General features: G+C 41.9%; 1 protein-coding gene across 4 annotated transcripts in view; it reads right to left on the reverse strand.

The window, feature by feature from the left end:
• LOC106562412 (membrane-associated phosphatidylinositol transfer protein 2) overlaps positions 1-14,376 on the reverse strand; it is a 65,374-nt gene that overhangs the window by 18,286 nt on the left and 32,712 nt on the right. For all 4 annotated transcript variants that reach the window (XM_045688835.2, XM_045688829.2, XM_045688836.2 and 1 more), the window contains exons 4-6: positions 8,772-8,986; positions 6,374-6,492; positions 5,382-5,615 (exon numbers count right to left, since the gene is read on the reverse strand). In XM_045688835.2, the coding sequence (XP_045544791.1) occupies positions 5,382-5,615; positions 6,374-6,492; positions 8,772-8,986 (568 nt within the window). The remainder of the gene's footprint in view (positions 1-5,381; positions 5,616-6,373; positions 6,493-8,771; positions 8,987-14,376) is intronic.

Genomic DNA, 14,376 nt, shown 5'->3' on the forward strand with positions numbered 1-14,376 from the left:
ACGAAGAACCCGATGGTCACTTTGACAGAGCTCCAGAGTTCCTCTGTGGAGATGACAGAACCTTCCAGAAGGACAACCATCTCTGCAGCACTCCACCAATCAGGCCTTTATCGTAGAGTGGCCAGACGGAAGTCACTCCTCAGTAAAAGGCACATGACAGCCCGCTTGGAGTTTGCCAAAAGGCACCTAAAGGACTCTCAGATCATGAGAAACAAGATTCTCTGGTCTGATGAAACTAAGATTGAACACTTTGGCCTGAATGCCAAGCGTCACATCTGGAGGAAACCTGGCACCATCCCTACGGTGAAACATGGTGGTGGCAGCATCATGCTGTTGGGATGTTTTTCAGCGGCAGGGACTGGTAGACTAGTCAGGATCGAGGGAAAGATGAACGGAGCAAAGTACAGAGAGGTCCATGATAAAATCCTGCTCCAGAGTGATCAGGACCTCAGACTGGGGTAAAGGTTCACCTTCCAACAGGACAACAACCCTAAGCACACAGCCAAGACAACGCAGGACTGGCTTTTTGACAAACCCAATCGAACATCTCTGGAGAGACCTGAAAATGGCTGTGCGGCAACGCTACCCATCCAACCTGACAGAGTTTGAGAGGATCTGCAGAGATAAATGGGAGAAACTCCACAAATGCAGGTGTGCCAAGCTTGTAGCGTCATACCCAAGACTCAAGGCTGTAATCGCTGCCAAAGGTGCTTCAACAAAGTACTGAGTAAAAGGTCTGAATACTTATGTAAATGTGATTTCATTTATATATATATATATATATATATATATATACACTACTGTTCAAAAGTTTGGGGGTCACTTAGAAATGTCCTTGTTTTTGAAAGACAGCAAATGTCTTGTCCATTAAAATAACATCAAATTGACCCACAAAACACCAGTCTCAACGTCAACAGTGAAGAGGAGACTCCGGGATGCTGGCCTTCTAGGCAGTGTTCTTTTGCCCATCTTAATCTTTTCTTTTTATTGGCCAGTCTGAGATATGGCTTTTTCTTTGCAACTCTGTCTAGAAGGCCAGCATTCCTGAGTTGCCTCTTCACTGTTGACGTTGAGACTGGTGTTTTGTGGGTACTATTTAATGAAGCAGCCAGTTGAGGACTTGTGAGGCGTCTGTTTCTCAAACTAGACACTCTAATGTACTTGTCCTCTTGCTCAGTTGTGCACCGGGCCCTCCCACTCCTCTTTCTATTCTGGTTAGAGCCAGTTTGCTCTATTCTGTGAAGGGAGTAGTACACAGTGTTGTACGAGATCTTCAGTTTCTTGGCAAGTTCTCGCATGGAATAGCCTTCATTCTCAGAACAAGAATAGACTGACGTGTTTCAGAAGAAAGGTCTTTGTTTATGGCCTGTAATCAAACTCACAAATGCTGATGCTGCAGATACTCAACTAGTCTAAAGATGGCCAGTTTTATTGCTTCTTTAATCAGAACAGTTTTCAGCTGTGCTAACATAATTACAAAAGGGTTTTCTAATGATCAATTAGCCTTTTAAAATGATAAACTTGGATTAGCTAACAACGTGCCATTGGAACACAGGAGTGATGGTTGCTGATAATGGGCCTCTGTACGCCTACGTAGATATTCCATTTAAAAAATTTGCTGTTTCCAGCTACAATAGTCATTTACAACATTAACAATGTCTACTCTGATCAATTTGATGATATTTTAAAAATGGACAAAAAAAATAAAAATTGGCTTTTCTTTCAAAAACAAGGCCATTTAAAAATGACCCCAAACTTTTGAACAGTAGTGTATATATAATGACAGATTTCTTGAGTTATCTTAGATCAATTCTGACTATTTTGGAGGAAATACTGGCTACGCATTTATAAATTGGACAAATAGTACTATTTAAATATTTTTTTGCATTTTTCAAGCGAAGGGCTTTTAAAGGAGAATGCAAGCACACTCCTTCGGTTCGGCTAGCCGGGTTTGGCTGGTGTGGCTAGTCGCCAGCAGAACGTCGAACTGAAGCATGCTGACTCCTTAAGCAGTAGTAAATCACTGTCATGATGCAGACTGATGAGCTGACAGAAGAACACTGGCAGGAAATTAATCCTGCTGCCTTTCTTATCTTCTCTCTCACTCCTTCTCTGTTTTTCTTTTCATCATTCTTCCTTTATTACCACCATGGTTCTCTATACCTCTCCCTCCAACTGTCACTCACTCTCTCATTCACTAAATCAAATCAAATTTTATTGGTCACATACATGTGTTTAGCAGATGTTCTTGCAGGTGTAGCGAAATGCTTGTACTTCTAGCTCCGACAGTGCAGTTATATCTAACAAGTAATATCTAACAATTTCACAACATATACCCAACACACACAAATCTAAGTAAAGGAATAGAATTAAGAATATATAAATATACGGATGAGCAATGTCAGAGCGGCATAGACTAAGATACTGTACAGTAGAATACAGTATATACATATGAGATAAGTAATGCATGATATGTAAACATTATTAAAGTTACATTATTAAAGTGACTAGTGTTCCATTTATTAAAGTGGCCAGTGATTTCACGTCTGTGTATAAAGGCAGCAGCCTCTCTGTGCTAGTGATGGCTATTTAACAGTCGGATGGCCTTGAGAGAGAAGCTGTTTTTCAGTCTCTCGGTCCCAGCTTTGATGCACCTGTCCTGAACTCGCCTTTTGGATGATAGCGGGGTAAACAGGCAGTGGCTCAGGTGGTTGTCGTCCTTGATGATCTTTTTGGCCTTCCTGTGACATTGGGTGATCTGGGTGTCTTGGAGGGCAGGTAGTTTGCCCCCGGTGATGCGTTGGGTAGACCGCACTACCCTGTGGTTGTGGCCAGTGCAGTTGCCGTACCAACCGGTGATACATCCCGACAGGATGCTCTCAATTGTGCATCTGTAAAAGTTTGTGAGGGTTTTAGGTGACAAGCCAAATTTCTTCAGCCTCGTGAGGTTGAAGAGGCGTTGTTGCACCTTCTTCACCACACTGTCTATGTGGGTGGACCATTTCAGTTTATCAGTGATGTGTACACCGCGGAACTTGAAACGTTCCACCTTCTCCATTGCGGTCTTGTCGATGTGGATAGGGGGGGTGCTCCCTCTGCTGTTTCCTGAAGTCCGAGATCATCTCCTTTGTTTTGTTGACAAATACATAAAAAAACTAAATACTGCAAAGTTTCCTAAGAACTAGAAGCGAGGCAGCCCTCTCGGTCCGCACCATCTTTCTCTCATTCTCATTCCTACTCTCTGTCTTTTTCTCATATTTTCTCTTATTTTCTCTCCCTTCCTTCCCCACCCACACTTCTCTCCAGGTCTGAAACTTGACCAATGCAGTGACTCATAAACATCCCACCGCCTTCCCTGACAATCCCAGCCACAGTGATCGATTAACAGGCCAAACTGTTAAGAATGTGGCCGGGATAACATGACAATGAGGAAAATGGGAGGAATAATATTGCCAATAATAATTAGAATGTTGTACTTGTTAGGTTAAGTAAAAACATTGTTAAATTGCACATTAAGTTTTCCTTTTCTTTTTGTCACAAATAATGGACTGAATGAAAACATTTTAACAATGTGATTTAACCGATTGATGTTTGGAAAATAGATAACAAAAATGATGTTAAATGCCTGTAAACAGCTTGGGGAGAAAAAATATGTCACAGATTAAATGATGTAATATAGGCCTACTGATTATTTCTCAGTATACTTGTGAGCTACTCATTGACAGCCCGTGAGCTACCGGCCATGCAGTTTTCCACCATAGCTGGATCCATCATAAATGTTTGCACTACACAATAAACTTTCATGAAAGCATTCGAGGGCTGACTGTTATCTACCTAACATTAGCTAGCAAATCAGTGTTGAAACAAGCTAGCTAACATGAGCTAGCAGTCATTTTAGCTGGCCAGGTCATATTGAAAGCTAGCTAGCTACATAATATCAAACCTGTCGTCTGGTTTGCTTGATTAGCTAGCCAACTAATAGCCAATTCCATGGCAAGCAAGGTAGTATTTAAGCTAGCTAGCTAACGTTAGCAAGCTAAATACATGGCACTGAGTCTGGCTGGAACTGGCAGAGTATGGGGTAATGTTAGTTGCACCATGGTAAGGGTGAATTAAATAATTTTGCTAGCAATCTATCAAGCAACATTAGCGAAACCAGGTGCAGTAAAATATTGGCCACCTAGCAACATGACATATCTAATTTCTGGAGGCAGTGGAAACGCAATTTGAGCTAGCCCACCAAGGCCAGCACAACCTGCATATATATATATATATATATATATATATATATAATATATATATATATAAGGAATGCCAGGGGCACACTCCAACACTGATACATCATTTACAAACAAAGCATGTGTTTAGTGAGTCCATCAGATCAGAAGCAATAGGGATGACCAGGGATGTTCTGTTGATAAGAGCGTGAATTTGACTAATTTCCTGTCCTGCTAAGAATTGAAAATGTAACGAGTACTTTTGGGTGTGAAGGAAAATGTATGGAGTAAAAAATTGAAAATATTGTAACGGAATGTAATGAAGTAAAAGTAGTCAAAAATATAAATAGTAAAGTAAAGTACAGATACCCCCAAAAACGACTAAAGTAGTATTTTTACTTAAGTACTTTATACCACTGCAAAATAGATAAACAATGTTATTTTGCAGGTGTCTATCATTTTTAAACACCAGTGGTGCAACTAGTGTTTTCTAACTGCACAGAACCAACACAGTGGCGTGCAGGAGCAAAACAACTAGTGTTTCTAACTGCACTGAACCAACACAGTGGCGTGCAGGAGCAAAACAACTAGTGCTTTCTAACTGCACTGAACCAACACAGTGGCGTGCAGGAGCAAAACAACTAGTGCTTTCTAACTGCACTGAACCAACACAGTGGCGTGCAGGAGCAAAACAACTAGTGTTTTCTAACTGCACTGAACCAACACAGTGGCGTGCAGGAGCAAAACAACTAGTGCTTTCTAACTGCACTGAACCAACACAGTGGCGTGCAGGAGCAAAACAACTAGTGTTTTCTAACTGCACTGAACCAACACAGTGGCGTGCAGGAGCAAAACAAAACTTTTGAGTGGTCAAAACCATTCACCTTGAGGCGACAGGGGAGGGGGTGCTTAATGCAATCTGTTCATTATTATATTATATAGAAATTGACACATTTATTTTAATACAGACTATCTCAAAACATCACTAATTATTGAAAATGACAAATTACCCGAATGGATTGTGATAACTTTCTGGCAAAAAAGTACGTTTACACCCCTATTTTGAAAGTAGCGGTACAGCTGCTCTGTTTGTGCCATTGCTCAGGCGCCTATGTGCGCACACACACACACACACACACACACACACACACACACAGTACCTACCAACATCGTGAATGAAGCGTTCTATCTTGGACTGCATGCCCCAGTATCTGAACTCCACCTTGCAGAGCTTGTAGGCACACATGACCGTGTTCTGGGTCGGGTTCTGGTTGATGAGCTCGATCCAGTCGTCAGTCAGTGGTCCTCGCTTGGTTTTCTCTGATAAGTACAGCTTAGGGTCCTCCTCAACCAGGTACTCATGGGGTGCAATGTAGTCCTTCACAATGTCAATGGGGTCTGGAGGAAGAACACAAACACACAGACCAAAATGTACACAGACCAAAATGAGCCATGTAGTAAATGATGAGATGATTACTTATTGACATTCCTTGACTATGTCTAATTTTGGAGTGAATGAGGGCAGAGGGAACCAGAATAGAACTGAGAAAAGGAGGAACAACAGTACTGCTGGCTAGAAGCCACTAGAGGTCTCCACTGCTCTGCTCTACGACCTGAGTGTGTTGCTACGTGTGTGTGTGTGTGTGTGTGTGTGTGTGTGTGTGTGTCTGTGTTGTGTGCGCTTGCGTGCTTGAGCGTCTGTGTCAGAGAGATGTGCTGCAGCACACAAAGAGCAACAATAAACACTGATCTACTATCCCCATACACGTTACTTTGTGTACGTGTGTGTGTGTGTGTGTGTGTGTGTGTGTGTGTGTGTGTGTGTGTGTGTGTGTGTGTGTGTGTGATGTGTGTGTGTGTGTGTGTGGTTATGTAATCATCCCCCGCAGAGTCAGTCTGGGCCAGACAACACACCTATCACACACTGCACTGTGGGAGTGGTGCTGCAGTATTAAGCCAGCCAGCAGCTCACACTCACACACACTAGCAGCAGCATAAGGCGGAACACACGCTGTCTGCATCTTAAAGACCACAGTGTGTGTGAAACAGCGAATTGCTGACTGCTCTCTGAAATCCATGAAGACCAGACAGACAGACTGAGAACAGTAGGCTTGAGAAGGCATGTAGGCTTGTTTGTGTGTGTGTGTATACTATACCTATAGTCCTTGTTCTTTTTTCTGCTGATGACAGATTGAAGCACTCTTGGGTCCCTGTGTCAGGTTTATAATACGTCTCAATGTCTATGGAGAACTTCTCTACGAATGGACAGGTATACCTGGAGAGAGAGAGAGAGAGAGAGAGAGAGAGAGAGAGAGAGAGAGAGAGAGAGAGAGAGAGAGAGAGAGAGAGAGAGAGAGAGAGAGAGAGAGAGAATGAGAGAGAGTGGGGGAGCGGGAGAGAGAGAGAGAGAGAGAGAGAGAGTGGGATGCATGATGTGGAAAGAGGGAAGGAGGCTTTAGGAGAATGTCTCTTTTACATCTTGTCTTTGTGTAGGCGTGTAAGGTAGGGGGTCTAGGGTAGAGATGCACAACTCCGGGCCTCAGGGACACACATTTATGTGTGTAATGATGTAAGTGTGTGTACATATAGTGGCAAGAAAAAGTATGTGAACCCTTTGGATATACCTGGATTTCTGCATAAATTGGTCATAAAATTTGATCTTCATCTAGGTCACAACAAAACACAGTATGTTTAAACTAATAACACACAAACAATTATAGGTTTTCATGTCTTTATTGAACACACCGTGTAAACATTCACAGTGCAGGGTGGAAAAAGTATGTGAACCCCTGGATTTAATAACTGGTCCTTTGGCAGCAATAACCTCAACCAAACGTTTTCTGTAGTTGCGGATCAGACCAGCACAACGGTCAGGAGGAATTTTGGACCATTCCTCTTTACAATACTGTTTCAGTTCAGCAATATTCTTGGGATGTCTGGTGTGAGCTGCTCTCTTGAGGTCATGCCACAGCATCTCAATTGGGTTGAGGTCAGGACTATGACTGGGCCACTCCAGAAGGTGTATTTTCTTCTGTTGAAGCCATTCTGTTGTTGATTTACTTCTGTGTTTTGGGTCTTTGTCCTGTTGCATCACCCAACTTTTGTTGAGCTTCAATTGGAGGACAGATAGCCTAACATTCTCCTGCAAAATGTCTTGATAAACATGGGAATTCATTTTTCCGTCGATGATACAAGCTGTCCAGGCCCTGAGGCAGCAAAGCAGCCCCAAACTATGATGCTCCCTCCACCATACTTTACAGTTGGGATGAGGTTTTGATGTTGGTGTGCTATGCCTTTCTCCACACATAGTGTTGTGTGTTCCTTCCAAACAACTCAACTGTAGTTTCATCTGTCCACAGAATATTTTGCCAGTAGCGCTGTAGAACATCCAGGTGCTCTTTTGCAAACTTCAGACGTGCAACAATGTTTCTTTTAGACAGCAGTGGCTTCTTCCGTGGTGTCCTCTCATGAACACCATTCTTGTTTAGTGTTTTACGTATCGTAGACTCGTCAACAGAGACGTTAGCATGTTCCAGAGATTTCTGTAAGTCTTTAGCTGACACTCTAGGATTCTTCTTAACCTCATTGAGCATTCTGCGCTGTGCTCTTGCAGTCATCTTTGCAGGATGGCCACTCCTAGAGAGAGTAGCAACAAGTGCTGAACTTTCTCCATTTATAGACAATTTGTCTTACCGTGGACTGATGAACATCAAGGCTTTCAGAAATACTTTTGTAACCCTTTCCAGCTTTATGCAAGTCAACAATTCAGTGTTCTGAGATTTATTTTGTTCGAGGCATGCTTCTTGTGAATAGCAAACTCAAATTTTGTTAGTGTTTTTTATAGGGCAAGGCAGCTCTAACCAACATCTCCAATCTCGTCTCATTGATTGGACTCCAGGTTAGCCGACTCCTGACTCCAATTAGCTTTTGGAGAAGTCATTAGCCTAGGGGTTCACATACTTTTTCCAACCTACACGGTGAATGTTTATATGATGTATTCAATGTAGACAACAAAAATACAATAATTTGTGTGTTATTAGTTTAATAAGCACACCATCTTCGTCTATTGTTGTGACTTAGATGAAGATCAGATTGAATTTGATGACCAATTTATGCAGAAATCCAGGTAATTCCGAAGGGTTCACATACTTTTTCTTGCCACTGTACATACTGTACATGTGTACATACGAGAACCCTTTGAAGAACCCTTTTTGGTTCCAAAGACTGTAGGGTGTGTGTGCATACTATACATGTGTGTGTTCCCTCTCATCGTGTGCGTGTGTATGGGTAAGGTGTGTGTACATACTACATACAGGTGTATGATCTTAATTTGATCACCCTGTTGCAGGAGAACTTTCCTTCAATGCAGGAAATGTAAAACTTGTAGTGTATTTGAGGTCGAAACAGGATTCTGTATCAACCCCTTACAAAAATGCCCATCAGTTATAATCAACAGAATAATTCACATTTCCTGTTGTTGCAGGATTATTTTCTTGCTGTAGCAAACTGGCTCAAATTAAGATCCTACATCTGTATGTGTGTGTTGTCTCTCACCGTGTGCGTGTGTATGGGTAGGCGTTCCAGGACTCCTCTTCCACGCGTAGAGCAGCCTGAGGCAGGATGGAGCAGAACCATGAGGGGATGTGTTTCCCGATGTGGTACACCTTGTGTGTGTACTGTCCCGACCCGCCTGGACCATCCTCATACGGCTTGTTCTCTAGGATCTCCACCCCACTGCCCTCACCACAACTCTCCTCTCGGCTCTTCTTCTGCAAGAGGAGTGCTTTTCAGTGGAACTGGTTGCAGCGTACACACATGCATACACACATGCATACACACATGCACACACACACACTTCATCCTCGGCTCAAAGCTGAATATATTTTAATCATAATGATGACCAAAGTGGTGAGTTAGGAGAAAAATGGCTGCCACGTCAAAATATTCCCCTCCCCCAAATAAAACCTCTCCCTGTCACTCCTCCTTTCTCCAGTCCCTTTTTCCTTCCTCCCTCCTGCTCTCTCTCCTGGCAGTCTGGTGGTGTATTAGCTTTCATCTTTCCTCATAGAGGAGGAAGAGGAGAGAGCGATAGAGAAAGCGAGTAAGAGAGAGAAAGACAGAGACAGAGAGATAAATAGAGTCAGATGGAGAGGAGAGAGAGGAGAGAGAAAGAGAGACAGAGACAGAATGAATGAGGGAGGGAGTTCTAGTCAGTTGCTGCAGTAATCAATACGCTGCATATTGACTATCATGCAACTTTCTCTTCCCCTCCCGGCTAGCACTGGTACATGTCTCAGCTGCTACCAGTGTGTGTGTGTGTGTGTGTGTGTGTGTGTGTGTGTGTGTGTGTGTGTGTGTGTGTGTGTGTGTGTGTGTGTGTGTGTGTGTGTGTGCATGCATCTGTCTGCTTATGTGTGTGAAGAGATTGCTCCTCTCAATTCCTAAGGCACTCCTACACCCTCTGTGGAAAATGGTCCTACATGGAACCAAAAAGGGTTCTTCAAAGGGTCCTCCTATGGGGACAGCTGAAGAACCATTTTAGGTTCTAGATAGCACCCTTTTTTCTAAGAGTGTACTGTCTACCCTGGCACTGGTAGACTAGGAGACAGATGGCAGACCCTGTAAGTTAGCCAGTGTATTATTCTACTCATGTGGGGAGGTACACAATAACGCACCACTCTGACTTAGATACTGTCTCTGGGGCCACAAGTTTGTGTCTGAAATGGCACCCTATTCCCTATAGTGCACTACTTTTGATGGACCCTAGTCAAAAGTAGTGCACTAAATAGGGAATAGGGTGCCATTTGGGCCAGAGCCAGGTCTGAAGAAGCATCAGACCTAACAGGGCATAATAGGGCAGTCAACCTGGGAAACTGTAGCAGATTGATCTCATAGGGTCTGGTTAATCCAACAGAAGCTAGGTCACCCATCACACCAGCAGAATTCCCATTATTCCAACTTAGCCTCTAGGCCTCACTATGGCTGTTTCCTAAATGGAGCTCTATGCGCCCTGGTCAGAAGTAGTGCTCGATATAGGGCATAGGATGCCATTTGGGACGCAACCCTCTCTCGCCTTCTGTAGATATGAGATGGGGTTTTAGGGAGCGGTGAGGAGTGAAGGTCATAAGAGGCGTTGGAACAGCTCGGAAATTGCAGTCATTTAGTATGTAATCTAATATAGGAGCAGAACTGAGGGTCTTACATTACCCTCCCCACCCCTCTGAAGGCCGCTACCACAGGGAATGGAGTATTAGCTGCTTAATATGAGTGGAAACTCTCCATAATATGAGTGGAAGCTCAGAGAGTGTCTGGTTAGGGACTCAGTTAGTGTACTATGTAGCAGTGGTTCCCAACCCTGGTCCTCAAGTACCCCCAACAGTACACATTTTATTGTAACCCTGGACAAGCACAACTAATCAACTAATCATCAAGTCCTCAATGAGTTGAATGTGGTACGTTTGTCCAGGGCTACACCAAAAATGTGTACTGTTGAGGGTACTGGAAGACCAGGGTCTGGAAACATTGCTTTGGTGCAAAGACTCTAATAAGGAAATGTGACATTAGTTTTGAGACAGCCCCAAGGGAGATATCTAATGCTGGATCAGGCACGCACGCACACACACAGGCACGTGGCTATGTCTGCTCACACTGCGGGAGCAGACCAGCACTTCATTACAGCGCTGACAGGTCACATCACGCCAGCCCTGACACACACACACACACACACACACACACACACACACACACACACACACACACACACACACACACACACACACACACACACACACACACACACACACACACACACACACACACACACACACACACACACACACACACACACACACACACACACACAAACACACCCACACACACACACATGCATGCACAGTGTCCATGGTTGAGCTGCCAATCATCAATCGTGTTCCTCCACAGCTGAAAGGGAGAGAGAGGGGGACAGATATATATATATATATATAGAGAGAGAGAGGGAGATATCTGTGGCTGAGGATGGTTGCCTTGAGGGCAGAACAGAAGGCGTCAGTTAGAGAAAGAAAGGAAGTAAGAGAGTGTCTAAGTAAGGTTCATCTCAATGGTGTAAAGTGATTTCCTCTATAGAAATTCAAATACTATTTAGGGTATTTCAATTACTTTCAAAGACATTTCAAAGTAAGAATATTTTTTATTTTAAAATACAACAAGTTGACTTTTTCAAAACTTTTTGTCTTATACCTTTGTATTTCTTTTAGTATTGGATTATATTACTCATTGTATATCATGTCTGCTTTAAGTCTGGTTTTGGGGTGGGGCTCTGTTAGAGCATGGGGGGGTTGGGTTTGATTTGGTAGGGGATCCGTGTGTGTTCTGCCCTCTACCTACCTTATCTGTGTTATAGCCGATTTGGACATATTTGTATAAAAGACAGAACATACAGAGCTCCAGGAGGAGGAGTCCTTGCTAGATGCGGGAGCAGTATAGTTTTTTGACCATACAGACATACAAACAGGTCATATTATGTATTTTCCACTGCTTTAAGTTGATTGGAGAATAATATTTTTGTTAGATCAAAGAAGAATAAACCTTTTGGTTGCACCATATCCCTGGATCTCATTGAATGTTTGGCCATTTGGAAACCTTGAGTGTGGACTGTATGCGTACGAAACAACCCCGCTTTCAGGCTAGGGCAGTGGCTATGGTAAAGAGGAAAGGAAGCCACTACAATCTGTATAATCATAAAAAATGCCAAATAAAAAAAATAAAAACTTTTAAAATAAAAAATACAACTAGTTGAATATTGGAATGTATTTGGAAATAGACTTGGAAAGTCTTGGCATGTATTGGAAAATACTCAAATACACAGACAAGTGTAGTTTCAAATACAAATATTTAAATACCCAGGTCTGGTCCTAGCCTCACATACCACCCTGATCTGTCAAGATTACATGAATGGTTCGCTGCACGGATAGCGAACCATTCATGTAAGGTCGAGAGAGGGTGACATGCAAGGCTAGTTTGTTGCTGTGGGTATTTGAAATAATGTATTTGGAAATAAGTATTTTTTGAAAATAGTTTCAGCTTTTTATAGGGAGTTATTTGGAAATACTTTCAAATACTTCAAATCAAAGTTGCTGATTTGTCCACATTATGTGCACTAAATGTAAGTAGCTTTGGATGAGACCCACTGGGAACAAACTGGTTGAATCAATGTGGTTTCAACTTAATATGTCGTTGTATTGTGACGTGGAAACTACCTGGAAAATACATTGGATTGGATACAATGGATTTTTTTTTTAAGTATTGTTTTTGAGGGTGAAATTTCAACCACAGGATAATGTCATCATTGTAATCCATTTTCAACATAGAAACAACGTTAGATCTTCAATGTTATATCCACTATCAGAAAAAAACTATAGGCTGTGCAGCACCTCCTACTGGAGAGTTGATCTATCTACAGCTATTCTTTTGGTCTCCCATTCATGTCGCCATCTCAACCAAAAATCTAAGTTAAAGAATAGTACTAAATCAAATCAATCTTTATTTAAAGTGCATTTAAAGCTGCAATATGTAACTTTTTGGCCAACCCGACCAAATTCACATAGAAATGTCAGTTATAGATCTGTAATTCTCATTGAAAGCAAGTAGAGGGAAGTGGTAGAGCTGTTCCATGTGCATTATTTCTTCCCGTTCTTAAATTTCGTTTTTGCATCTTTTACTTTCGGTTTTGTACAACAGCTTCAAACAGCTGAAAATACAATATTTTTGGTTATGAAAAAGATATTTCACAGCAGTTTAGATGGTACACTGATTCTCTACACTAATTCTCTACACAAATTAATCATTGATATTTTGGATTCACATCTCCATCTCAATCCAAAATCGAATCAAATCAATCTTTAAAAGCACTTTATATGTTAATATTTGGTTGCATTGACAACCAAACACAATTCAATATCACTTTAGCAATACAGTAAATAGCTTATTAACAGGTCAACAAGTTACAAATTCTATGTTGGTTTCACGTCTCCAACTAAACCAAAAATAAAAATGAAAGAATAGGATTAAGCCAGTGGGTCAGATGAAACTATCTAAGAATTAGACATCCTTTAAAATGTTATTTGGTTTCGTTGTCAACCAAACACAATTCAATAATACTTTTGTGATACAATAAATAGCCTAAAGTTAAGGCTCTTACAAACTAATGTAACACTATTTATTGAACTTTAAAATTAGTAACATTTCTCGCCACCCGTGATTTTGGGCAGCTCCATATTAAGACATGTGACTGTTCCTGGTGCAAAAACAATGTCCTATCCCGGGGCTTGAGTAAATGACATTACTAACTTGCTCCTGAATGTACTACGCCAGGGGAAATCGATTCTATTGTAGTCCATGTGGGTTTTAATGACATTATGAAGGCAGCTCTGAACAGTTGAAACTGGATTTTAAAGAGCTGATTGATTGATTCCCTGCTAGACACTAATAAAAGACCCATCATATCTGGCCCTGTGCCCTCTCTGAATCGTGGCATTGAACGCTTTTAGCAGGACTCTCTCTCTTCACAACTGGCTAAGTGATTATTGCAGTTCAATGGGTGTAACATTTGTTGACAATTCCAATACCTTTTGGAAACAAAACACTTTTTATAAGGAGGATGGGATCCACCCGAATAATTTAGGTTCCTGGATCATTTCACAGCATTATAAGGCTGCATTGAGACAATGACTTATCAATGACCCAAGCCCAGCTCAGTTAATCCCTACCATTGTGTCACTGAGTTGTCATAATGCTTCAGAAAACGTACATTATCTCAGGGGCGTTGGAAGACACAATGTAAGTAACCTAATTTATGTCCCTCTACCCTGAATGCCTCTGCTGATCTTACCGCTATTGTATGCAGTAATCACATGCCTACAGACCAGCGTTATGCTGTTAGCACTGAGGTGGTGTGCCCTAGTAGGAAGTCCACTGTGTGCAGCTCACCCTGCACTAACATAAATAACATGAGCATGTCTACTTCTGCTAAGCTTCCCAGTAAATCAATGAAATCAAGCAAGCATCCCAGAAAAGTGCTAAAAATAGCCCACAGTAAAATATGTAGCTCAAGAAACAAGGTTCATGAAATGAATAACTTGCTAGTTATAAACAGATGACATTT

The sequence above is a fragment of the Salmo salar genome, chromosome 01 (assembly GCF_965601325.2).
Source record: "Salmo salar chromosome 01, fSalSal1, whole genome shotgun sequence".
Lineage (NCBI taxonomy): Eukaryota > Metazoa > Chordata > Actinopteri > Salmoniformes > Salmonidae > Salmo > Salmo salar.